The sequence below is a fragment of the Cucurbita moschata genome, unplaced genomic scaffold (assembly GCF_002738365.1).
Source record: "Cucurbita moschata cultivar Rifu unplaced genomic scaffold, Cmos_1.0 Cmo_Scf00009, whole genome shotgun sequence".
Lineage (NCBI taxonomy): Eukaryota > Viridiplantae > Streptophyta > Magnoliopsida > Cucurbitales > Cucurbitaceae > Cucurbita > Cucurbita moschata.
This window is the reverse complement of record NW_019268525.1, coordinates 360846-383862: the sequence shown is the minus strand read 5'-3', so window position 1 is coordinate 383862 and position 23017 is coordinate 360846. Positions and strand designations below refer to the sequence as shown.

Below are 23017 nucleotides of genomic sequence, written 5' to 3'. Positions count from 1 at the left end.
GGGGGGGGGGGGGGGGGGGACTTTATTGTTATTATTTTTAAAAATGATGATAAAATCCCAAGAGAAAAATGAAAACAAAGAAAATACTTGGTGGAAGAACTTGCAAATACTTCGTCAGAGCGAAAAAAAAAAACAAAAAAACAAAACATATTCGAATTATGGCAAACTATATGCACATTCCTCACGAAATCCGCCGGCCGACTATAAAACTCAACCGCCTGCGACGGAGAGCCCAACCGACATCATTACCTTGAACTCATCGAAGCTAATCAGTCCGTCGCCGTTTCTATCGACGCCACTGATCATCTGCCGGCAATCTGCCACCGAGCAATCGTCCCCCAAACTCCTCATGACCTTATGCAGTTCCTCCGCCGAGATCGATCCGTTTCCATCGATATCGTAAACCGAAAATGCCTCTCTCAGATTCTCCAACAACTCCTCGGGATCGATTTCTTTAGTGTTTAACTCCACAAATTCCTGTAGATTAATGAATCCATCGCCATCCGCGTCGAAAACCTCGATCATCTTGGCGAGCTCTTCTTCCGTGGCCTTGTGCCCTAGGCTCCCCATAATCGAGCCTAATTCGGCAGAGGAGATCTTTCCGTCACCGTTTACATCGAATTTCTTGAAAACCTCCTCGAGTTCCGCGTTCCGAGAGTGTGAATCTCTGGATGAGGAGCGAGGTCCATTCGTCGAGGGCGAGGAGACGATGGAAGAAGTGACGGAGGCGAAGGGCTTCTTTTTCCAGCAGAAGAGACATTTGAATCTCATGGTTGATTCCGCTCTCTGGTGCGCAAAAACAATCTACCACCCACAACCGAAACAGATTTTCAGACGGAATTGAAAACGGGAGGATTGAGTACGAAGATGAAGCAGAAAGGGAACATGATCGCAATGAAAGACAAGACAATTTGGGGGAAACTTGAATCCGCGAATGAAATTGGGATTTCGAATTGGTTACAGAGTGTTGATTTCCAAATATAGAACCACAAACAGAGAGAAGAGAACTGCACTAATTCAGGTTCACATTTATTTATTTTATTACATCATTTCGATGCTATGTAGATTAGACGCTTAAGCTCGGCGGTTTGAAAATGAAATTAAAATTTGTGGTTCTAATAAAATGCCTTATTATTAGGCTCTAATAAACACATGAATCGTAGCCAACTAAACCAACTAACCATGCTTTAATAGTCTAATCAATAACTAAATTCATATAGTTGTATTCAAATCGGCGGAGTATCAAAATAGGTCAAATTTACAAGAAATTTGCACAAACATTAACTGGGAGTATGTTTTGTGGTTGTGATAAAGTCATAACAAACATAAGGTTACGTAACTATATGCCTTTTGGAAAGACGAGGAGGAGTTGGAGAGTTCAAATTCGATAATGGTTGGGCAAAGATTTGCCATCTAGCTCCTTGTTGAAGAACCTTGTTATGTAATCATCGTACGTGAATTGACCATAAACTGCAGGTGTCTCCGGTGTGATTAGCTCCGGGATTGGTCCGTATAAGTTGTCTCTGATTTCAGGGTTGTAGAACACTGCAATCGAAATCCGTGCTTCTGCCTTCCCATTCGCCAGGACTCTATGCTCCACGCTCTTGTACACGTCATTTGATGCAATCTATAAAAAAAAGAATGAAAAATTTATTATAATTTTGTTTTAATACAACTACAACATGGATTCTGGTTGATTCAAGAACGACCTCATTGTTGTTATCCAAAGAAACAGAACCGATCTCTAGAGAGCTTACCTGAAGCAAATCGCCAATGTTAATAACAAGAGCACCGGCGACAGGCTCCACATCCACCCACCCGCCGCCGTGCCGGATCTGCAAACCGCCGATGTGGTCCTGCAGGAGCACAGTCAAAACTCCAGGATCCGTGTGCGATTTAATCCCCACCGTCAGATCCGGCTGCGGGCAGTATGGATAGTAATGCCCTACCATCATCCGCCTTTCTCCGTACGTTGCCTCCTTAAGCCGCTCTGATTTCAGCCCTAATCCCTCAGACAGTAACTCCTCCAACACAAACCCTAACCTCTCCGTCTCCGACGCCCACTCCGCAACCGCCGCCCTACAGACCTCTGGAATATTCTCCGCCGCCGCTGCGGCCTTCGCCGGCCCTATCCCTATCTGAAGCGTGTCTCTCCAACTCGCCGCCTTCGCTTTGAACAGATCAATGTTCGACAAGTACGACACTCCGGTCCCAACGTCCCTCTGGTAGTACGGCGATTTCGCCTCCGATGGCAGTTCGTGAAAAGCCCTAATCGAATCGATTACATCATCGAGCACTTTCTGCGGAACTCCATGGTTGATTATTTGGAAGAATCCAAAGGTCGATGAGGCGTTTCGAATCTGGTCGACGATCGAGGGGCGGAGATCGGGGGAGTAGAGGCCGGCAAGGTCGATCGTTGGAATGACAACGGCTTCGCCGGAGGATTTAGGGGTTGGTTTGAGGTCGGAGAGAGTTTCGGGCGGGTGGATGAAGATGCGAGGGATTTTATTAAGGCCAGCATCGAGAAGGCCTTTGACGCCGGCTTTGGTTTCATCGAATTGCTTCAATTCGGCGGCGCGATCGAAATCGGTGGCCATTTTGACGATGTGGAGTTTGTTAATAGAAGTCCGAATATGGTTTCTGGTAGGGAAGGTGGGCTGAAATAGAGAGAGGGGTTTTGAGTTGCAGAGGCCGTGCATGGCAGAGAGAGAGAGAGGAAGAAGACGCAGAAATTAAAATATGGCAATTAAACAATTATATGTATATAGACGCACGCAATTTAAATTAGTTGAGAAATTGTCATTTTATTTGACTTTTGTTTTTTTAATTTTCATTCATATTTCTAGTCAATTCTGCACTTTTCTAAAAACAAAATTATCTACAAAATATCACATATAATATTAACAATAAAATGGTAAAATTATATTTATAATTTTTCAATAAATATATGTGTACTTCCATAAAATATTAGTTTTTTATTTTTCTTTTTAAGAAAATATTTGAATTATTAATCTTACTTGATTTTTTAAAATATAGATAAAAAGTAAATTAAAAAATATCATAAAAGTAAATTTATAAATCTAATTTTTAAAAATCAAAACTAGAAAATCTAAATAATCACAGAAGGAGACCGTTTTTAATTTTATTTAAGAAGCGTATAAATTAAAAAAGTATTTAATAGACCATTAAACTTTTATTTTTAAATTTTATACTAATCTAATAAAATTAAAATTTTAAATTAAAAAATCTATTACATACTAAACTAAATGATATGCGTTGAATTTATAAATTTTAGAATAATCGGACACAATAATGTAATTATTTATTAAATAAAAATTGAATTAGTAATGTATTAGTCATTTTTTAAAAAAACTATAAAAATTATAATTATAATTTACCATGAAAATTTTAAAATAATTTTGGACCACAAAAATAGCTGATAACGCATACGTAATACGTAACAAAAAATTATGGCCATTGGACACAAGATATTTTGGTGAGGAACAACTAGAGAATACCAAATTGGACTCTATACACAACGAGGGGCACACCCGTAATTTCATTCCTAACGTCCTCAACTGCTGCATTTCAATTTTTTTTTGACGTCATAATAGTTAAAACCTTTCATCTTCTATTTAATTTTAATTAATACAGACTACTAATTATTTAACAAAAATAAAATAATTTATATCACTGATTTTTTTTCTTACGATTATATGATTATATGAAGGGAGAAATAGTTTTTAACTACCCACATTTTATTTAAAAAATAAAAAATAAATTTCGTAATTGATTATTTAAGTTTTAAAAAAAGACGTTAATGACATTATTGTCCTTGTAAGTTGGGGAAAGAGAGTTCAAAACGTACACGTTATAAATCAGAAAACACGAGGAAGTGACAAGTTCGCAAGTCAGAACAAGGAAGGGGCAATTCCGTAATTTCAAGAAAGACACCAACCTGTTATTGTATGCCACGTCATCAGCTTAAATTGACAGGGTGGAAATCTTATTTTGTTTAAAACAAAGAAAATATGCCTATCCTCAAAATTTAGGAGGAGAAAAAAAAGGAAAGTGTCGAGAGTTTTCTATAAAGAAAATGGACATCTCTGTGACCATATGTAAACCAATAGCATTTTAACTTCTACGAGTTTCAAGCCCAATTCACATTTGGGCCATAAATTTTCACACGCTCAAATATGAAGCCCAAACCCTAATCCTCGATTTTATATTATTCACATCAAATAATTATCAACATCAATATAATTCAATATTTAAACTATACCTTTGTTTAAAGGTCGTGTGTCCAAATTCTCTATTTGTATTGATTTTAATATAATTCAAGGTATATAAAATTTCTCACATCATCATTTCTTCTATCCCAAGTTCTCTCTTTTAAAACTTTTTTTTTTCACCAATTAATTATAACATAATTGGGTAAAGAAAAAAAGAAAAAAAAAATATCATGAGCTTCTCTTTCTTGCAACAATTTATGCCAAAATGCTTTTCTTTGTATCCAAATGTTTTTTTTTTTATAATAATGCACCAAAATTCAACTCCCCACTGACTTATTCACTGGGTTAGAATCAAGTGTCACACAAGACCTATCCTCGTGCCATAAGAGAGCGATTGTGACACCATACATGCTCTTAACTAGTGGTATCTTGGTTCAATCCCATTTGATTAATATGTAATCTGATTCATACGAAATTTTAGAGGGTTTTAATATAAATAATTATCTTCGACCGGAACAAAATAAACTCTTCCTTATTTCTAAAACTCTTATTACCCACAAAATTCTTTTAGCCATCTTACGCGTCAAAATTGGTATGTCAAGCTATCATATCCATATGCAATTTTTGCTGTTACGGTCACAAAAGCAATATTTGCTTTTGGTGTCAACAACATATTTAAATATCAATATTTGATAGATATTTTTAAAATTTTAAAAAGTAATGAGAAAATATCTAAATTAATAAATGAGCTTTTTCATTTTTTTTTTTTTTTTTGTGAATAGCTTTAGAATTTATTAACGTTGGGTGTGCATTAGTGTTCGATATTTTTATTATATTTCGTTTATTTTTTCAAGATGTAACAATGCAATAAATTAATAAAAAATTGCATAAACTAAGATTATAATATTTTTCATATGTCATATTAATATAAACGTCTATTTCTCAATTTTTCATGTCATATATTTTTACTAATAAATACCAAACAACCATTCCACTATTTATAAATAAATTAAAAGTTCAAATTATTAATATGATGTTGATATCTACTTTATTTTTAATTTTGATGGTAGGATGCGAATCTTGATTGGTTACGTGTAGGGCCGAGATGTGAAGGCATATGAGAGCATGGATGGATCGGTTCACTGAGAATAGAAAGTACGGACTGCGTCTTTCTTCTGCCAGCGAAACTGGCGAAAACAGCAGTCATTTAGTAGGTGGGACTGCGATCTTCTTTTGTCCAATCTTATGGCCGATGCCGCTTCGGCTTAATTATCTCTCACCCATTTTTCAACCAAGCCTCTTTACTTTCTTTCCTTCGTTTCTTCATTCGTTCATTAATTAATTTCTTCTCCTTTCTCTCTAGAAATTCTCTGAACCTCTCTCTGCATTCTATGCTTCATGGGCTCTGAAGGATCCAGGGTGGTTGGTGAGTTCTTCAAAATCCTTTTTCTCTTCTCTCTGTTCCTTTCCTTTCTGGGTTGTCTGTTTTTGTTTCAATCTTCGCTTAATTCCGTGCTTGATCGTTGTTTCCGAAGCTGTTGGGTTTATTGGGACTTTTGGAATTGTGGGTTTTCTTGTTTGGAGTTTGGGTTTTGATGGAATTGTTGTTTAGTGATCGTTTAGTGATGGGGTTGATTCCTTAGATTCGAATTCTTATTGGCCGTGTGTTTGATTGGATTTTTTGGTGGTCTTTCAAATAACAATGAAGCTTCTCTAACCTATTTGACCAAGCTATTTAAATTTATTGTTGTTATGAGTCATGGATGATCGAATTAGTTCATATAACGAAAGGGATGAAAGCAATTTTAAACTTGTAACTGTGGATTCGCGGCTGATGAATTTTGAGAAGGAACCTAAGTTCTAATTGACTAATGACCCTTTTCCAATCTCCTGACGAACTTCAAAAATATCACAACCACTTCAGGTTATGACCGTGGCATGCCAGTCTTTAGAAGTAGGGTGAATGTTCTTTGCTTATCTCTCAGGAACAACTTTTGCGGAACTGTTAAGTATCAAATCATCTAGTCCTCTAGAATCTTCATCTTGTTAATTTGAAGATATTTTTCATTTTTATGCTTGTTTGAACTAATTACTGCTCTGAGAATGTTTTGTCTGCTTGGATTACTGCATTGTGATATTGATTTCAGTCATTTAGAGTTGTAAAATATTTCGTTTTCTTACAAGTTGATGTGCCTTGTTATTGCAACCTGTTTGAAATCAAGATTGCACAGTTGGTATGCATCACTCTGCCTTCTGCATGCACAACAACCTATTTCAACGATCAAGTTGCCTTCGAATCTACGTCAATCTTGCTAAGAATGATGTCAGGCCCTATAAAGCTTCATCCTATTTATCGATATTGTTATCCACTCCAAATTAGCAAGTTGATTGAACCTAAGAAGGAAAATATAAGTAAGATTAAGAGAAAAAAAGATGGATAATGAAAGCCTAGTGAACTTAGATTCAGTTAGTGCAACTGCCAACACAATACCCCCGAAGGAACATCTAGCCCGCCAACTTATGTAGCTGGAACTCGACTACAATTTGCTAGCCAGGATTGTTTCTCAGAGTGCAAGGGTACTGGTGTTAATTTCAACCCTGTAAACAGTAACCCCGTTTCAAACATCTCTTGATGACTAGTGGTTAGATAGCTTAGTGGCGGTTGGATAATATTCACCTTTTTGTAGATGTTCCAACAACTAAGGATATTATTCATTATGTTTTCGAATGCAAGTCTGACTTATGATCAATTGTGGAGGCTTAGAAAAAGGGGTCGAGAATATATAGATACAGGAGGGTGATGAAAATTTCCCTCCCATTTATTATCCATGTACAGAATGAAAAGAAAGCTGACTTGTGGATTAGCTAATGAAAATGGTAGCTCCTTGGTGAGGGAGGAAGATATTGAACCTATGATTATCATGAGCTGGGTTTTTACCTTCACATCTGTTCTATCCAGACCCTCAACTCTCGTCTCTTGTATTCAATTAGTTGTTGGCAACAACAATTGCCATTTACTGGTTGAAAATCAAATAACAGGAAGCAAATTGAGTTCCTCATCGTTCGTTCCGTTGTCCGCTACTTTTTGTGGTTTGTGTGACATAGTCCTCAATGATATTTCCTTATCATTTCTTTGCCTTTATCAACCTGATAAACTGTGAGTGGTCCAACCTTTAGTGCTTCATCACGTAGCCTCTATGAATTGACAATATGATCGAACTGTTGGTTCAACTTTTAACCAGTGCTTGGAGTGGCTTGTTTTCTTATTCCTTATTTTCTTTCCACTTTTGTGGTTTGGTTTGGGTTTAGTCAGAAAATCTAATCCTATTGAATCGAACTGCATACACCTTTAGAGACAGCTACTATGTGTTGCAACTTTGAAGTATGATAGTTTTAGCTTGCTAATTATTGTCTTCGCTTGACTGATCCATACGTCTGTTTGTTTGCAGTTCCTAGGAATTTTAGATTATTGGAAGAGCTCGAGAGAGGTGAAAAGGGGATTGGTGATGGAACTGTGAGCTATGGCATGGATGATCCAGATGACTTATTAATGCAGTCTTGGACTGGGACCATTATTGGTCCACCTAATGTAAGTTTCGACTTTTTTGCTTTTGGGTTGCCATCTTTTTCTTGTTTTCCTGAAAATTTTGAGTATTCAATTCAAGTTTGAAGTCGATGTCTTCGCATTCTCAGAGAAAGTGGATTTTATTTGCTCCTAAGTTGCACTTTTTATGAAGATCTTGTCATATTTTAAAAAAATGTATGGAAAGAAGATGGCTGCAGTTTCCCTTAAGCTATTTGTTTCACTTAAAGAAAATTGATGGCCTGATGTGTTGTGTGTTTTTAGACTGTTCATGAAGGGAGAATCTACCAATTGAAGCTGTTCTGTGGAAAGGATTATCCAGATAATCCACCGGCTGTTAGATTCCAAAGTAGGATAAACATGTCCTGTGTCAATCCAGAAACTGGAATGGTATGAACCATTTCTCTAGCCATTTGTAGCCATTTCATAATTTGAAATAATGAATGCTTGCTGTAATTACCAGGTTGAAAGGAACCTTCTCCCCATGCTTGCTAAATGGCAAAGGGAATATACAATGGAGGATATATTGACTCAACTGAAGAAAGAAATGATGTCATCTCATAATCGGAAGCTTGTTCAGCCTCTTGAAGGTTCTTACTTTATTTTCCAATTAAAATTGTTCATACAATTGCTTAAGAAACGAGACATCTATAACAGTTAGAATTAACATGTATTAGTCTCTTAATTCTATTTAGTTTGTGTGTAGCTTAAGTTGTATTTCTTGGATTTCTTTGTTTAAAATCATTTTTCAAACTGATGATTTAAATCGGCTTCTTGTGTTTTAAATCTCGTTTATTTTTCCACTTATAAATTTTAAAAATACCACCCCCATTCTTGAATTGTTTTTACCATTTCAAGACCTTACTTCGTGACTGTAACAACCCAAGCCTATAAAAAAAATGTCCTCTTTGGGCTTTTCTTTTCGGGCTTCCCCTCAAGATTTTTAGATCACGTCTTCTAGGGAGAGGTTCCACACTCTTATAAAAAAAATGTTTCGTTCTACTTCCTAATACTTTGTACACTCTTCTTACTGCTAACTTGGTTAGTATATCATCTATCAGGTTTGTGATGATTTAATGACATTTTCAGGGAATGAAGAGGGAAGGACGGAGCAAAAGGGTCTGGTCCTGAAATGTTGCATTCTTTGATTCAGGTCAGAATTTGATGCAACATAATTGCATGACATGATTAAGTTATGATCAGGGAGATCAACATAACTGGTGACTGATCCCATATATCATCTCCAATTCTCTTTCGACAGCGCATATAATTTTTAAACCTGACCCCTTGTCATGATAGACTGCATTTACATGATGTTTTCATTATGCATTGCATCATATCTTCAAATTGAACTAGGACAACCCTTCTCGAATATGAACATATGGACCCAGAACCAAGCATGTTTCCTTTATTAAGTGTTTGATTAAATTGTAGGTATAGTCCCTAGGATTGTGTCTATTTAGCACCCACACTTTAACGAGTTTCTATGAGGTCTCTACGTTGAGCTCGGTTAGCCCTCCAGACTTTAATACCAGTTTGTTGACTGACAGAATTGATTATAGTAGTCTATTAACAGATTCGGTGTCTAAAATCTTGAAAATCCTATTAGAAACGTAGACATATTCTGAAAAGTTGAGGAACCAAATTTTATGTTGATAACCGGAACTGCAGATTTTGGGAAAGACTGAGGCGTACAAGGAGCATCAGATAGCAGTATGGCAAAGGCTTGTTGTAGTTTCAGCTACCTCCGTTTATAGCTGTTAACATAGCAATATGAATTTGGTAAGCTCTCAAAGAGCGAGCTTGGTTTCTAAAGTAAATGATGTGTTATCTTATATATGAATCTGGAAGATTGATGGATTTTCTGATATGATCTGGTCTGTGTAAATGAGTTAGTATATCAAAGTTTGAACGCACGGAGTTCCTAACTAGAGATGTTCATTTTTCTTGTTTCTTGTTCTCGAATAAATGTTTTTTTTTAATATTAAAATGTGTTATGAGATATTGTTTGAACCATGTTAGACTCTTTTATACTATAATTAAAAAATATTAATTTTTTTTTTTCATTTAAAAGGTTTTTTTAGGATTTTGCAGGTAAAAAAAATGATAAAATATTATAAAGCAAGGGGTATAATAGTCTTGTTAGAAGAAAAGAGGAGACGTGGCGTCAAATCCAGGCTCCATTGGTTCCATTTTCCGTTCTTCCCTAGTTTAAATGTACACGCAATCCCCTTATTACCCCTAAATCCTTAAAGAACACTTTTCTGGGTTCCCATTATTTTGGAATTGGTTGGCTTACCCATTAAGATTGTTTTTAATTGCGAGTTAATTAGAGAGTATAATGGACCGTAGATATAGAGATATTCAAAATATGCAATTGAAGAAAGTGATAGCGATAAATACCGACGGTTCAGATCCAACGTCCAAATCAATTTGATTCAAAATTGTGAAATGCATCTGATTTAAATAATAAATAAATGGATAGTGAATGTTCTTAAATGCCCTTTTATCTTTTACCCCCCTCTACATCTTTCTATGCCCTTTTCAGTCCAAAAATCATAGTAACAATAAATAATAATCACATGCACACCAACCAGCTGTACTCCATTTTCTCGAGTATTACTATAGTAATTAAACTGAATTAAGAGTTATTAAGCATAAATAACTGGAGGTTAATTACATGATATTTGAATTTTAAAAATTGATTCTTGATGCTTCGTTACCTTAATTAACAATAAAATAAAACATTGTTTGAATACAGTTTTTGATTTTTGGGTAAAAAATAGTTTGAAATAAAATTTTGTTAAAGATGAAATGTGAACCAAACATAAACTTTACCAACCATAACCATCATTATATTATATTTGAAAGCATCTTTCTATTTTGCTTTACACCTACTCTAACTTTAAATTTCAAAATAATTAATAATATTATTTATCGACTTCTTATAAAATAATTTCAGTTTATACTTAGTTGGATAATTATTTAACTTTTGTGCTCAAAATTTTATAATTAAAAAAAAAAATCTAAATTTTCAAAAAGCAAAAAGCAAAAATTAAATAATTATGGAAGGAAATTTTCCTTGTTAATTGTAGGCTGTAAAAAAAAGGTAAGCAGATAAATAATAATAAGTACCCGGAAAGGAAGTTAGCTGTATGCCCAAAGTATTAATTTCTTAAGTTTTGTACCAAATATATATATTATCATGTCTTATTCTTACGTATTATAAAATAATTTTAATTTTTTTCGCTAACACGAGTATTTCTTAACAATTAAGACATTAAATTGAAAAGATTTGTAAATTTAAAATGAACGATTTTGCACTAAATTTAAAAAGATTTTGGTAATTGGGTTTGTTATTTAGATACCTAATACTTTTGTCACATGATAATACGTATTTATTTACGCAATTAAAGCTCATGCACTCTCCATTTATTCTAAACAAAGATAAAAATAATGCCTAAAATATTTGCTTTTTTCCAAAGGACTAAAGTGAAAAAGATATGAACACACTTATTAAAAATAAATAAATTATGGCCATTCACAAGATGACACGTGGAATATTAGACAAAATGACACCACACAATTCACGAATTAAAAAAAATCCAAAAAGATCTTTATATAATGCTAAGTAATGATTCCATTTTGTTCCCCACGAAAACGAAAGCTCCCTCTCGAGTCCCCCATCCTCTCTCTTTAAACGCACCGTTTCGTTCCCAAACCAAAGTTTACAGAGAAAGGCCTTCTTCTTCTTCATCTTCTTCTCCGATGGCTGAACTCTCGAATCTCTCCTCGAGCCCCAGTGAAGAAAGTAATTCGAAAACCACCCCCAGAAATTCTAGAAATTGCATTTCTGTCCTCTTCTTTTTTGTTCTGAGTTAACCTTTTTAATGTCACCCATGGTTGTACGCAGGCGACAAGAACGTGCTGCAGAAACACGTGGCGTTCTTCGATAGGAACCATGACGGCGTCGTTTATCCATGGGAAACCTTCAAAGGCTTCCGAGCGATCGGGGCGGGTTTGTTTCTGTCCTCCGTCGGTGCTTTTTTTGTTAACATCGGACTCAGCTCCAAAACCCGACCCGTAATTTTCTCTCCTATTATTCTCTCTTCTTTTTTTTTAATAAATATGTTTCATTTTTCTTCCTTCTTGCTTTTAATTTTAATTTTAATTTCATTTTATTCATTTATTTAAATAACTTTAATTATTCACTACTTTAGCTTTAATTGGGTTGATCTTTCTTTTCATTCCTTATATTTTTATTTTTATTTTTGAATTTTATTTTCCTTATAAAAAAAATTATATTGAGAATGAAAGTGTCCATTAATTTCTTTTAACTAATATTTTTAATGTATAAAAAGAGTAAATTTTTTTACATGGGAACGCGATCCTCACATAAATAAATAGATTCTGTATTGGATCAGAGAGACAGAGGAGGGTTCATATCAGTATTAATATAAATTTTGATGCATTACTTTGCAGGGGAAATGTCCCAACTTTTTATTCCCAATTGTGATAAAGAACATTCACCTTGCCAAACATGGAAGTGATTCTGGTGTATATGATTCCGAAGGAAGGTATAATGGCATCAAACTTTGCTTTCTAGGACTCGAGCTTGGTTGTTTAGACGTTTGATTTAGTCTTTAAATTCTTGATTTTAAATGATAGGTTTGTTGCATTAAAATTTGAAGAAATTTTCAAAAAGCATGCCCTAACGTATCCGGATGCCTTAACCGAAAAAGAGGTTAAAGCAATGCTGAAAGCAAATAGAGAGCCGAAGGACTATAAGGGATGGTTGGTTTTCTTTCTCGTTCATTCCCAAACTCTGACATTTATTTGTTTATCTTGGAGAAGACATTAATTATTGGTTTGGTTTGGTTTGGTTTGGTTTGGTTTGGTTTGGTATTGTTAGGATTGGTGCATGGGCAGAGTGGACAGGTCTATACATCCTTTGCAAAGATGAGAATGGATTGCTTACAAAGCAAACGGTGAAGGGTGTTTACGATGGAAGCTTATTCGAACATATGGAGAAACACAGAGTATCAAAGAAGAAGAAATGATAACAAATCTTATGCTAAGTTGTTGTTGGATTTGATTTGGTGTGAAATTCAGAACAACCATAATAAACTTGTTTTTGTGAGTTTGTGTTTTTTTCCATCTAATACATTAGTATCGAAACCATAATTTGGAAATGCGAATTGAGCCAATCAAAGTACGCGGTGAAAAAAATTGAAGTGAGTTACGATGATTATGAGGTACCGATGTTAGCTTTCTATTTGCGTTTTAAAATGACATCTATGGTTAATCATTAATTAAATTATTCAATTGCTTATTTGAAGCAGTTGATAAAACACACATTCAATTGCTTATTTGAAAAAACATTCACTTTCAAAATACTTTCAACTTTTTTTAACACTCTTTTCAAAGGCTAATAAATACAAATTATTTAATACTTCTTTTCATTCTCGGCCTCATACTAATTTTGGTTTGGTCGTTAAAATATCTGAAAGTTAAAAAGTTTTAATTCTTCACTAAAAAACAAATTTAATCATCCAATCAAATATTTAACTAAAATCATTTTTAATAATTTAATAATAAATTATTTTGACGTTTGGTTCTATATTTCGAAAGCTTTTTTTTTAACACTTGTGAATGAAGCTCCAAGGATAAAAATGCTCTACCATTGCTCTGCCACCTCTTTTTTGACTATTCTTTTTAAAGTATCTTTGAAGCTAATTCTCCCGACATAATGATTTTAAATGAGAAATATTTTTGGTCCAATCCTTCCGTTTTCTTCGTATTCAACAATTTCGCTTAAATTATTTATTTTAAACATTTCTTCGTAGATTCAAACATTTGATTTAGTAATGAAACATAAATAATATTAAGATTTTGTTCAAAAAAATGGAATTTTACGTGAAAGGAAGGATGAACAACGTTCACTCCCAAGCTTTGATTCAGATTCTCACTGTTGTAGAAATTAAAATTTTTGAAACTTTGGTAACTTTTTGAAGTAATGTGTTACCTTTTTTATGTTTATTTTTGCAACTTTTTCTTTTATATTTCCATTTGTTTGTCTATACATTTAATGGGTATCACAAGAAATGGAAATAATGAATTTTGAAACATTGTTTCTAAGTTTTAAATATTTTCTTTTCACTAATTCGACCAAGAAATAAAATTTAATTTTATCTCTTGGTCTGCCCATGCTTGGAACTATGTTTATTTCCACAATTATTTCAAGCTTTGTTACTAATAAACCAAGATTTCAAATTAACACAACTTATTTTGGAGGCAATTTCGTTGGACTTAGTCAAAGCAGATCGGTCAAAGTCAAATTTAAGATTTTTTTGACTAAATTAAAATTTTTCATTTCAATTAATGATTTTATATTAATTTCTAATTGTTTTGATAGGACGACACCCAATCAGATAATGTCTATGGGTCGGTAGCCAGAGGACTCTTAGTATATGCAACAATTAAGAAACATACTTCTTCCTTATTTTCTTGCTCATCGTTCGTAGCGGGGAAGGAGTCCATCTATGTGCAAAATTGAGTTTCTGGTTAGGTGAATCGGATCTATAGCTAAAGGGCAATACATACCGAAACGTTTGAAGAAGGAACTCACATAAGAGTATAAATCAACCCATCTTTATAACCCACTCAAATTAGTGAAGCGGTTGGATGCATAAGGGAAATGCTCGTTTGTGAGGGGTTAGTTGGGATGCAAAGAGAAGTCAACCTAGGAGTATGGACGAGTGTGGTACTACAACTCCTCTCTGAGTAAATGATAATTAAGGGGTATGAGTTGGAGTTTATTATAAAATGAAAATGAAACTTAAATTGGAGCATTCCAATGACCTAATATAAAAGGCCCATTCAAAGCCTTCACCCACACACCAAACCTCTTCTCTTCTTTATCGCATTGTCCCTCTCCACAGAAATGCCTTCATTTCTCCTCCTCTTTCTCTTCACTTCCGCCCTATCGCCGCCGTCCTCAGCGACCACCACTGCCGAGTCCTTTGTCTACGGCGGCTGTTCCCAAACCAAATACACTTCCGGTTCAACCTATGAGTCAAATCTCAATTCCATCCTCACCTCTCTTATAAATTCTGCCTCCTTCACATTATACACTAACTCCACCGTCGCCGGCGCCGGCGACGGCGACACTGTGTACGGACTGTTCCAGTGCCGGGGCGACCTCCAAAACGCGGCCTGTGCCAAGTGCGTGGCCCACGCTGTCGCCCAGCTGGGCTCGATCTGTCTAGACGCGTGTGGTGGCGCGTTGCAGTTGGAGGGGTGTTTCGTGAAGTACGACAATGTTAGCTTTTTGGGAGTGGAGGACAAGACGGTCGTGGTGAAGAAGTGTGGGGCGGTGATGGGGTATGATTCTGGTGGGTGGGCTAGAAGGGATGCGGTGTTAGCGTATTTAGCGGCGGCGGATGGCAGCGGTGGTGGATATCAGCCGTTTAGAGTGGGTGGGTCCGGGGATGTTCAAGGGGTGGCGCAATGCGTTGGGGATTTGGATGCTGGAGAGTGCCAGGACTGTGTGGTGACGGCCGTGGGACGGCTGAAGGCGGAGTGTGCGGCGGCGGGGTGGGGGGATGTGTTCTTGGGGAAGTGCTATGCGAGGTTTTCTCATGGCGGTATCCGCCCCCACGGCGGCGGCGGCGGAAATGGTTAGTTAGTTTATTCTTACACTTTTTAAGTGCATATAAAAAGGTGTGAATTGTTGGATTATTGAGTGAATGAGATGATTGCCATTCTTTTTGCTTTCACGTCTTTCCATGCATTTATATATATATAATATAATTATCCCATAAATAAATGAATATATTTGAAATTTGAAAGACGGTAGAAACACGGACGTGGAGATAGAAAAAACTCTGGCGGTAATAATAGGACTCATTGCTGGGATTGCGTTCATCGTTGTGTTCCTCGCTTTCCTAAGCCATTACTGTGAGAAACGAAAAGGTAATCCATTCCATTCCATTCAATTCAATTAATTCATTATAAATTAATTTAACCTCGTTCTTGATTTGGTTCGGTATTTGAATCTCAACCAGGTGGCAAATGATGTGGATGATTCAACGATCAGATTTCCCCTCTGTGTCTTTTAAATTCTTGTGTGTGTGTGTTTAAAAGAAACCCAGAGAGAGTAATATAAAAAGAAGTGATGTATGTGCATGGCATAAAAGGATTGTTCATGAACAAAGGAGAGAATGATTATTTATTCGACATGTCGGACCCACCTCACCACTTAATCTTGTAAAGGGGATTCATATATATGTATTGAGAATATTTCTTTTTGATTGAATCCCCTTTTTCTATTTTTTTTTTCCTTTATGAAAAAGAATATATGCTCCTTGGTGGGTTGTTGTTCTATCTTCTTCTAATGTTTTTATTAACTTACGATTGATTCACTTACATGTCGATCATTCTAATCTTTATTTGTCGGTTAAGAAGCATTTTTCTATATTTATTTAGAATCTTAAAATTTTAAATAATTTAGTTGAATAACCACTTATGGAGGAGCTTAGTATTGGGATCCACCATCTTAATGTTTTTATATAATCCCAATGAGATCCAAATAGAATTGATATACGGTTGGTGGGCCATTTTATTTAATGATAAAGCTATATTAGACCATGCTTAACATTATTTTATATATTTCTATGTATATGTGGTCAAGGGCTACATAAATGGGTGAAATCATCGTCAACTCAGATGATTATGTAGAACAAAACGTAGTAGTGTTCTACTGAGTGTCTTGTAATGTTTTCTCGATTAGTTTAAATAAAAAAAGTATGAGCGTTTTTTACATGGATACGAGCGAAAAGAGTGAAAAGAAGAATGGAAATGGAAAGGAATTTGAAAAGTAAAGACGGAGAGAATAGAAGACGAAAGAGTTGGGTTTTATGTTAGAACAAAGGTGTGTGTATTCCAATGCTTGAAAGGGAAAGGGAGTTTATAAAGCCGAAAAAGCTAGTGGGTATCAATTCTTCCACCTTTGGCATTGGAATAATCCATGGAGCCTATTTGGATGGTTCTTTGGGCTTTCTTAAGCTTCAAAATGGGCTTTCTTAAGCTTCAAAATGGGCTTTCTTAAGCTTCAAAATGGGCTTTCTTAAGCTTCAAAATGGGCTTTCTTAAGCTTCAAAATGGGCTTTCTTAAGCTTCAAAATGGGCTTTCTTAAGCTTCAAAATGGGCTTTCTTAAGCTTCAAAATGGGCTTTCTTAAGCTTCAAAATGGGCTTTCTTAAGCTTCAAAATGGGCTTTCTTAAGCTTCAAAATGGGCTTTCTTAAGCTTCAAAATGGGCTTTCTTAAGCTTCAAAATGGGCTTTCTTAAGCTTCAAAATGGGCTTTCTTAAGCTTCAAAATGGGCTTTCTTAAGCTTCAAAATGGGCTTTCTTAAGCTTCAAAATGGGCTTTCTTAAGCTTCAAAATGGGCTTTCTTAAGCTTCAAAATGGGCTTTCTTAAGCTTCAAAATGGGCTTTCTTAAGCTTCAAAATGGGCTTTCTTAAGCTTCAAAATGGGCTTTCTTAAGCTTCAAAATGGGCTTTCTTAAGCTTCAAAATGGGCTTTCTTAAGCTTCAAAATGGGCTTTCTTAAGCTTCAAAATGGGCTTTCTTAAGCTTCAAAATGGGCTTTCTTAAGCTTCAAAATGGGCTTTCTTAAGCTTCAAAATGGGCTTTCTTAAGCTTCAAAATGGGCTTTCTTAAGCTTCAAAATGGGCTTTCTTAAGCTTCAAAATGGGCTTTCTTAAGCTTCAAAATGGGCTTTCTTAAGCTTCAAAATGGGCTTTCTTAAGCTTCAAAATGGGCTTTCTTAAGCTTCAAAATGGGCTTTCTTAAGCTTCAAAATGGGCTTTAAGATTGAGCCCAAATATCATATGGTTTGAGTACTAGTCCAATACAACGTTGCTTCGGAATGGCCCAATAATAAATAAACAAATAAATAAAGTGATCTGAGCGTGCCATATTCATACTTGGCACGTGTCTCAGTAGTCTTCCCCTTCCTTACGTCATCGAACCCTCCACCTTTCTTCAAACAGCTACCCAAATCAAACTCCTTCGCCTCGAAGAAAAGCATTCATTTCATTTCAACGCACTGATCGACCAATTCTCTGTTCAGATCTATCATCAATGGCATTGGAATGGGTCGTTCTTGGCTACGCCGCTGCGGCTGAGGCAATCATGCTCCTTCTCCTCACCATCCCAGGCCTCGATGGTCTCCGGAAGGGCCTAATTGCTGTTACTCGCAATCTTCTCAAGCCATTCCTCTCCGTCGTTCCCTTTTGCCTCTTCTTGCTCATGGATATCTACTGGAAATACGAAACTCTCCCCAGTTGCGAATCCGACTCATGCACCCCTTCTGAGTTCCTTCGCCACCAGAAATCGATCATGAAGAGCCAACGCAATGCGCTCTTGATCGCTTCGGCGCTTGTGTTCTACTGGCTGTTGTACTCTGTCACCCATTTGCTTGTCAAGGTTGAGCAATTGAACCAGCGTATTGAGAGGTTGAAGAATCGGGATTGAGAATGGAGATGGAGGGGGAATCAAATCATTGCGTCTGTTCGTTTTCTTTTCTTTTTTTCTTTTTGTTTTAATTTCGTTTCTTATGCTATATTATGGAAATTGTGCTCGTTTTATATTCCATTTCGATATTCCTATTCTAAAACTTGAGACTGATACGCGACTCTTGAATGTAATTTTTATAGTTGGTTGGAGGGATGGGGATTAAGATTTTCTGTTTTACATCCTCTGGTCTGAGGCATTATTTGGGACTCTGTTGTTCTGTTTGCTTATGTATTTACTGGAATTCTTAGTAAACCATTAGTTATTTGGGGTTGGGATGTTGGGTGTTTCTTTTTCTACTTATTCTATGATTTGATTGTTTTCAGTTGTCTTTAGTGTTTGCATTAGATCAGGGAAAACCCAAAGGATGAACTATGTTCAATGTTGTTCTTCTTCCTCATTGGATGTTGAATTTGATTTGGTTTGCTTGATGTGATGCGATTGACTAGCTCAATAGGGGAATCAGTTGAGGCTGATTCATTTGTTGGCGAGGTAAAAGAGGTAACTCTTGTCCAGGGGAAGCTGTATTAAGTTTCATGATGCCTCCAACTATAATTGTATACCCCTTTAGAAAAGGGAAGCTCTGTTGTCCAGACTCCTAGGACTTGCATAGTATACCACCAGTAAGCTTTGCCTGCCAACAATTGAAAGTCTATTTTGAATCATAATGAGTGATCCTTATTGTAACACTCCGAAAGTTTTGATGATCCTTATTGTAACTTGTAGGAGGGGCACAATTTTTGTTTCAACTCTTATTCCGTAATAAACCTTTTAAGTTAAAGCAAAAGTAAAACCATTTACCTTTTTTTTGGAATCGAAAGGAACCATGCACTTCACAATGCATAAACTCTCATGGTTTTGTTTTTTATTTTTTCAAAAAGGTCTTGTACTAATAGAGATAGTGTTGTTTCTTACTTATAAACTTATGATCTTTCTCTTGATTAGCCAACGTGGAACTACTCTTTTCCCTCCTAACAATCTCCCTACTTGGAAAGACTGCCTCCCTCTAAATGAAAGCTTATTGATGTTCAACCCATTTGTCTTGCGTGAGATCCCAACTTCAGTAGTAGAGTGGAGAAAATCAAAGAGTTACCCTTCGCCTCTCTTTTTGTTTGTTGCTTGGTTGGGGATAGACCTCGCTGCTCTTTGTTTCATCATTTATTTGATTTATCCTCACTCAGGAACCACTCAGTAACAATTTTCTGGTCTCAGCTCATGTTCTCTCGTGTTGATTGGGGTTCCATCGCCAATATGGAAATGTCAAAGATTATTGACCTTCTTTCTTTCTTTGTTTGAATGTTCGAGGCGAAATATGGCTTTCAAGTTCAGTTCCAAATGAGTGGAATGAGAGTGGAATGAGAGGGAGAAAGAGATGGATAGGTGAGAATGGATGTAGTTGATTTGGAGTTTTTTCCTTTTCAGTTTGACAAGATGAAGATTGAATTGCCGCAATTCCAACTACCTGTCCTTGTGGAAATCTCAAGTCACCTCTCTAAGCCGGATCTAATCTTTCCTAGCCTCTTCCTATTATCTCCCGCTCGTTTTCAGGTCGGGTTAAGGGTCCTAGGCAAGGGTTTGTTGCACTTTGTGCAGAAGAGACGTTTGTACTCTTAGTTTGTCTGAAAGGTTTTCATGTAAATCCCTTTTTTTTTGCCAGATATTTATGACCAAAAGACATTTGATTCTCTTTCAATAGCATTTTGGAAGGTTCGACAAGTCATTGGCTTAGAAAAGTAAATAATTCTCAAAATAATACAAAAACATTAATAGCTAGAAATTGAAACCTATATCTTACTATCTGTTCCTCCTTTGATGAACCCACACAATGGCTTGACATTGAAACCCTTTTGTTGTTACCTTAGTAGAGGGCAAAATGTGCTTTCATTTTAAGTGTACCAAACGAAAAAGGTAACATCAACCAATTAAATGATCAAATGTTTTTATAATCAAAAGATTCCCCATCAAAATCAAAATCAAAAGCTACAGAATCAAGATGATTAACAGCAAGAAAACCAACACCACACCATGTTCTTCAATTAATCTTATCTCTTCAAGCATCAATACCTACTAACCAAATCTTTATCAATACACATAAACAGTCTCATGTCATCCAAATGCTATACTAAATAGAATTCTATGATATCTGATTGTTGATCATGAACAGATATTAATTGAAAACTTTAGAACAGCTTTGTGTAGGCAAAATATTATTTAAGACATGGAACTATTAAAACTTTAATAGTCAAGGCTCATGAAGGCTGTTCACATAATAATAGACCATAAGAACCATTAGCTTACATCTTCTTCTTTAACTTACAAAACCATCATTCTCTATGTTTTACATCATAAAGGATTGTTGTTCTCAGCTTGCCACATTAGCACTGTTGCTCGTGATAGGACTCGAGAAATTTGCACCGTTGGATTCTGTCGCAGCACACTCGGGATGTTTCTTGCTAAGATTGTATGGAGAAGAGCTCATGACCCTATATGTACATCAAAATGCAGATAATTTAGATGGCCATAATTTGGATCTCTATATGTTCTTTGATGATGTTCTATTTGTGACAAGATATCGTAAAATGACTTACCTTTCCTTGCGCTTTTCTAAGAACCGAGCTAAGGATGCTTTACGAGCCTGTGGAACAGCTGTAGAAGTAAACCAAAAATGAAATATAAGTTGCAACTCAAGAAAGTTCCTACTAATTATACCGTCGGAATGCTTGCTCCCAAATCATTGAACATCCTAAGTTATTGATACATTAATTTGACCTAATTCGTGAATCATCAGCTAAAACAGGCACATCAATGAATGAAAGAAGAAAAAATGATGGCTCTTGTTGGCGTATGGCATACCAGAGGGCAGCATAGCAGTAGCAGCAACAGGTCCGACTGCATTGACTATTCTTGGAGGCTCTCCTTTGCTGATAGGAGTGGTGGGAAGTCCATTGGTTTTAACTCCTCCCAACTCATCAGAACAACTTGAACCACTCCCAGACTGGGCTCCTGTGTGAGAAGAAACAGACAAGGGGCTAGATAGAGCAGGGCAGGGCAAGGTGCTCACGGGTTGGTTCTTGGGAGCACCATCACTTGCGGTTGCCATTTTTGCACCCATTCCATGAGCTTGAGCTTGAGCTTGAGCTTTTTGATGTGCAATGTTGGATACGGAAGCCCCAGCTCCAGCCAAGAACATTATAGCCTGAGCCTGCAAAAGGGATATCGATCTCAGAGCCCTTCCTTTACTCATGGCACTTCAAAAGAGAACTTATATGATAATTACCCTTTCAGGGGTAATGTCATCATAGACTTTGACGGTACCACCATAAAAAATAGTCAGTTGAGCTGGAGACCCACCAGTTGGTTTCATGCTATTCCTGAACAGAGGATTAAAAAACTGTTCAAATTACATTCAGTTCTTCCTACAAATGTTCATTAAAGCTTAAGAAAGAAGTTAAAAAGTACAAGTACAAGAGTGTTACCATGGTTCAGTGATCCCAGAAATGGATCCAAATGGCGGGAAAAATGAATTCAGAGCGCTTGAAACCGGGACTCCTCCAAGTGGTTGTTTGAGGATAGGACCAGCCATCTGAGCAGGAAGAGCAAAAGGGTTCTTCACGGATGGATTACCTAATGAAACAGATATACCTTGATTTGGAACGGAAAATAGTTTCGTTTCATGAGGACGATGAATCGAATACAAATCAGATTGCATAGGATAAGCTGCCAGGGAAATTTGAGGGCCACCTTGCCTATCCAGATTGAACGTTTTCTAGATTGAAAAAGTGAAGGATACAACCGGAGAAAGAGATACAACCACATCAGCCCAAACAAAAGCAAGCCATACACCTCTAGTTTAGGAGCTACCGCGACTAAAAGCAAACGAGTGAAGGAAGAACATATCAAAAACAAAACCGAGGAACAGATATCAAACCTGGGCATCCGCTGCTCTGCGTTGATCCGAAGCAGCCACAACCGGATACGCAGTCTTGTCCTCAGCAGAAATCTTGAAAGCCATCGGATGAGGAACACCAGAGCTTTTAGAATACCCTAAAAAAAAAAAACTCGTGAAGATCAGTGAGATTACCAGACTAGAACACAAGATTATTGTGAATGTTTGCTGAATCACCACACCTCAATGGGGGTGAGAGTTCTCTTATTTATAATTATTTTCAGAATACAGAAATATGGTAAATTACAAATATTATGGAAATAGTAATAAAAGGAAAGAATAATAAATGAATGCAATATATTTGCCTTTAATAAGAGGGCAAATATGGTAACCCGTAATGTAAGGCAAATATCTAGATATTTGCCTTATAGTGACGGTCAACTATCCTTAACAATTATCTTGACTAACAAGAACTACAAATGAAATTATGGAGCTTCAAAACATCAAGGCCCCCAAATTTCTTGGCAGAAAAACAGATTTAAACTGAAATTAAAGAGGATTTGGTCATCCAACAAAATTTCACCGACCAATCACAAACAATCACCACTTAACAAAAAACATCTCCAATCAAGAACACTATTAAAAAAAGAAAATTCCAAACATCAAGATTCAACCAGCCATAAACAGAGAATTAAAAAACAGAAGAAATAAAATGAATTAAACAACGACAAAGTTC

At 36.2% G+C, this 23017-nt stretch overlaps 7 protein-coding genes across 10 annotated transcripts in view; 4 read left to right on the top strand and 3 right to left on the bottom strand.

Annotated features, from left to right (window-relative positions):
• Positions 1-66: 66 nt before the first annotated feature.
• On the bottom strand, positions 67-1152 carry LOC111448020 (probable calcium-binding protein CML25). Its single transcript, XM_023087459.1, has one exon. It carries the CDS (start codon positions 769-771, stop codon positions 211-213), a length of 561 nt encoding a protein of 186 aa, XP_022943227.1. The 5' UTR covers positions 772-1152; the 3' UTR covers positions 67-210.
• Positions 1153-1186: 34 nt separating this feature from the next.
• On the bottom strand, positions 1187-2748 carry LOC111448015 (1-aminocyclopropane-1-carboxylate oxidase homolog 3-like). The gene is made up of 2 exons (XM_023087452.1): positions 1758-2748; positions 1187-1627 (listed from the first exon to the last, which is right to left on the bottom strand). The coding sequence occupies exons 1-2, from the start codon at positions 2697-2699 to the stop codon at positions 1379-1381; spliced, it is 1191 nt and encodes a 396-aa protein (XP_022943220.1). The 5' UTR covers positions 2700-2748; the 3' UTR covers positions 1187-1378.
• A 2673-nt stretch (positions 2749-5421) lies between these two features.
• Positions 5422-9745, top strand: LOC111448021 (ubiquitin-conjugating enzyme E2 variant 1B-like). The gene is made up of 7 exons (XM_023087460.1): positions 5422-5446; positions 5596-5658; positions 7682-7821; positions 8080-8205; positions 8279-8405; positions 8905-8968; positions 9487-9745. The coding sequence occupies exons 2-6, from the start codon at positions 5631-5633 to the stop codon at positions 8961-8963; spliced, it is 480 nt and encodes a 159-aa protein (XP_022943228.1). The 5' UTR covers positions 5422-5446; positions 5596-5630; the 3' UTR covers positions 8964-8968; positions 9487-9745.
• A 1703-nt stretch (positions 9746-11448) lies between these two features.
• LOC111448019 (probable peroxygenase 4) lies at positions 11449-12972 on the top strand. The gene is made up of 5 exons (XM_023087458.1): positions 11449-11626; positions 11729-11898; positions 12298-12392; positions 12484-12609; positions 12728-12972. The coding sequence occupies exons 1-5, from the start codon at positions 11584-11586 to the stop codon at positions 12873-12875; spliced, it is 582 nt and encodes a 193-aa protein (XP_022943226.1). The 5' UTR covers positions 11449-11583; the 3' UTR covers positions 12876-12972.
• A 1717-nt stretch (positions 12973-14689) lies between these two features.
• On the top strand, positions 14690-16198 carry LOC111448017 (cysteine-rich repeat secretory protein 12-like). 2 transcript variants are annotated; one of them, XM_023087457.1, is made up of 3 exons: positions 14690-15494; positions 15667-15789; positions 15882-16198. In XM_023087457.1, exons 1-3 carry the CDS (start codon positions 14759-14761, stop codon positions 15890-15892), a joined length of 870 nt encoding a protein of 289 aa, XP_022943225.1. In that variant the 5' UTR covers positions 14690-14758; the 3' UTR covers positions 15893-16198. The 2 variants fall into 2 exon arrangements, with proteins under 2 accessions (XP_022943225.1, XP_022943224.1); XM_023087456.1 differs by lacking the exon at positions 15882-16198 and having other exon boundaries at positions 15667-15875.
• Positions 16199-17840: 1642 nt separating this feature from the next.
• Positions 17841-18650, top strand: LOC111448022. Its single transcript, XM_023087462.1, has one exon. The coding sequence runs from the start codon at positions 17964-17966 to the stop codon at positions 18354-18356; it is 393 nt and encodes a 130-aa protein (XP_022943230.1). The 5' UTR covers positions 17841-17963; the 3' UTR covers positions 18357-18650.
• Positions 18651-20558: 1908 nt separating this feature from the next.
• The window catches only part of LOC111448016 (protein TIFY 6B-like), a 16656-nt gene continuing 14197 nt past the window's right edge, over positions 20559-23017 (bottom strand). Inside the window, exons 2-8 of one of the 3 annotated variants that reach the window (XM_023087455.1) lie at positions 22324-22439; positions 22137-22161; positions 21872-21978; positions 21673-21766; positions 21249-21597; positions 20984-21041; positions 20559-20878 (exon numbers count right to left, since the gene is read on the bottom strand). In XM_023087455.1, the coding sequence (XP_022943223.1) occupies positions 20758-20878; positions 20984-21041; positions 21249-21597; positions 21673-21766; positions 21872-21978; positions 22137-22161; positions 22324-22439 (870 nt within the window). In that variant the 3' untranslated portion in view covers positions 20559-20757. Of the gene's footprint in view, positions 20879-20983; positions 21042-21248; positions 21598-21672; positions 21767-21871; positions 22162-22323; positions 22440-23017 lie in introns of all 3 variants that reach the window. The other 2 variants (XM_023087453.1, XM_023087454.1) reach the window with 2 other exon arrangements.

Excerpts from the sequence above, each read along its gene's own strand:
- LOC111448022 (XM_023087462.1), top strand. The coding sequence starts at position 17,964 with ATGGCATTGGAATGGGTCGTTCTTGGCTACGCCGCTGCGGCTGAGGCA.
- LOC111448020 (XM_023087459.1), bottom strand. The coding sequence starts at position 771 with ATGAGATTCAAATGTCTCTTCTGCTGGAAAAAGAAGCCCTTCGCCTCC.
- LOC111448019 (XM_023087458.1), top strand. The coding sequence starts at position 11,584 with ATGGCTGAACTCTCGAATCTCTCCTCGAGCCCCAGTGAAGAAA. Across the intron at positions 11,627-11,728 it reads CTCGAGCCCCAGTGAAGAAA|GCGACAAGAACGTGCTGCAG; the intron begins GTAATTCGAAAA and ends GGTTGTACGCAG. Across the intron at positions 11,899-12,297 it reads TCAGCTCCAAAACCCGACCC|GGGAAATGTCCCAACTTTTT; the intron begins GTAATTTTCTCT and ends ATTACTTTGCAG.
- LOC111448021 (XM_023087460.1), top strand. The coding sequence starts at position 5,631 with ATGGGCTCTGAAGGATCCAGGGTGGTTG. Across the intron at positions 7,822-8,079 it reads CCATTATTGGTCCACCTAAT|ACTGTTCATGAAGGGAGAAT; the intron begins GTAAGTTTCGAC and ends GTGTGTTTTTAG. Across the intron at positions 8,406-8,904 it reads GCTTGTTCAGCCTCTTGAAG|GGAATGAAGAGGGAAGGACG; the intron begins GTTCTTACTTTA and ends TGACATTTTCAG.
- LOC111448015 (XM_023087452.1), bottom strand. The coding sequence starts at position 2,699 with ATGCACGGCCTCTGCAACTCAAAACCCCTCTCTCTATTTCAGCCCACC. Across the intron at positions 1,628-1,757 it reads ACATTGGCGATTTGCTTCAG|ATTGCATCAAATGACGTGTA; the intron begins GTAAGCTCTCTA and ends TTTTTTTTATAG.
- LOC111448017 (XM_023087456.1), top strand. The coding sequence starts at position 14,759 with ATGCCTTCATTTCTCCTCCTCTTTCTCTTCACTTCCGCCCTATCGCCG. Across the intron at positions 15,495-15,666 it reads CGGCGGCGGCGGCGGAAATG|ACGGTAGAAACACGGACGTG; the intron begins GTTAGTTAGTTT and ends GAAATTTGAAAG.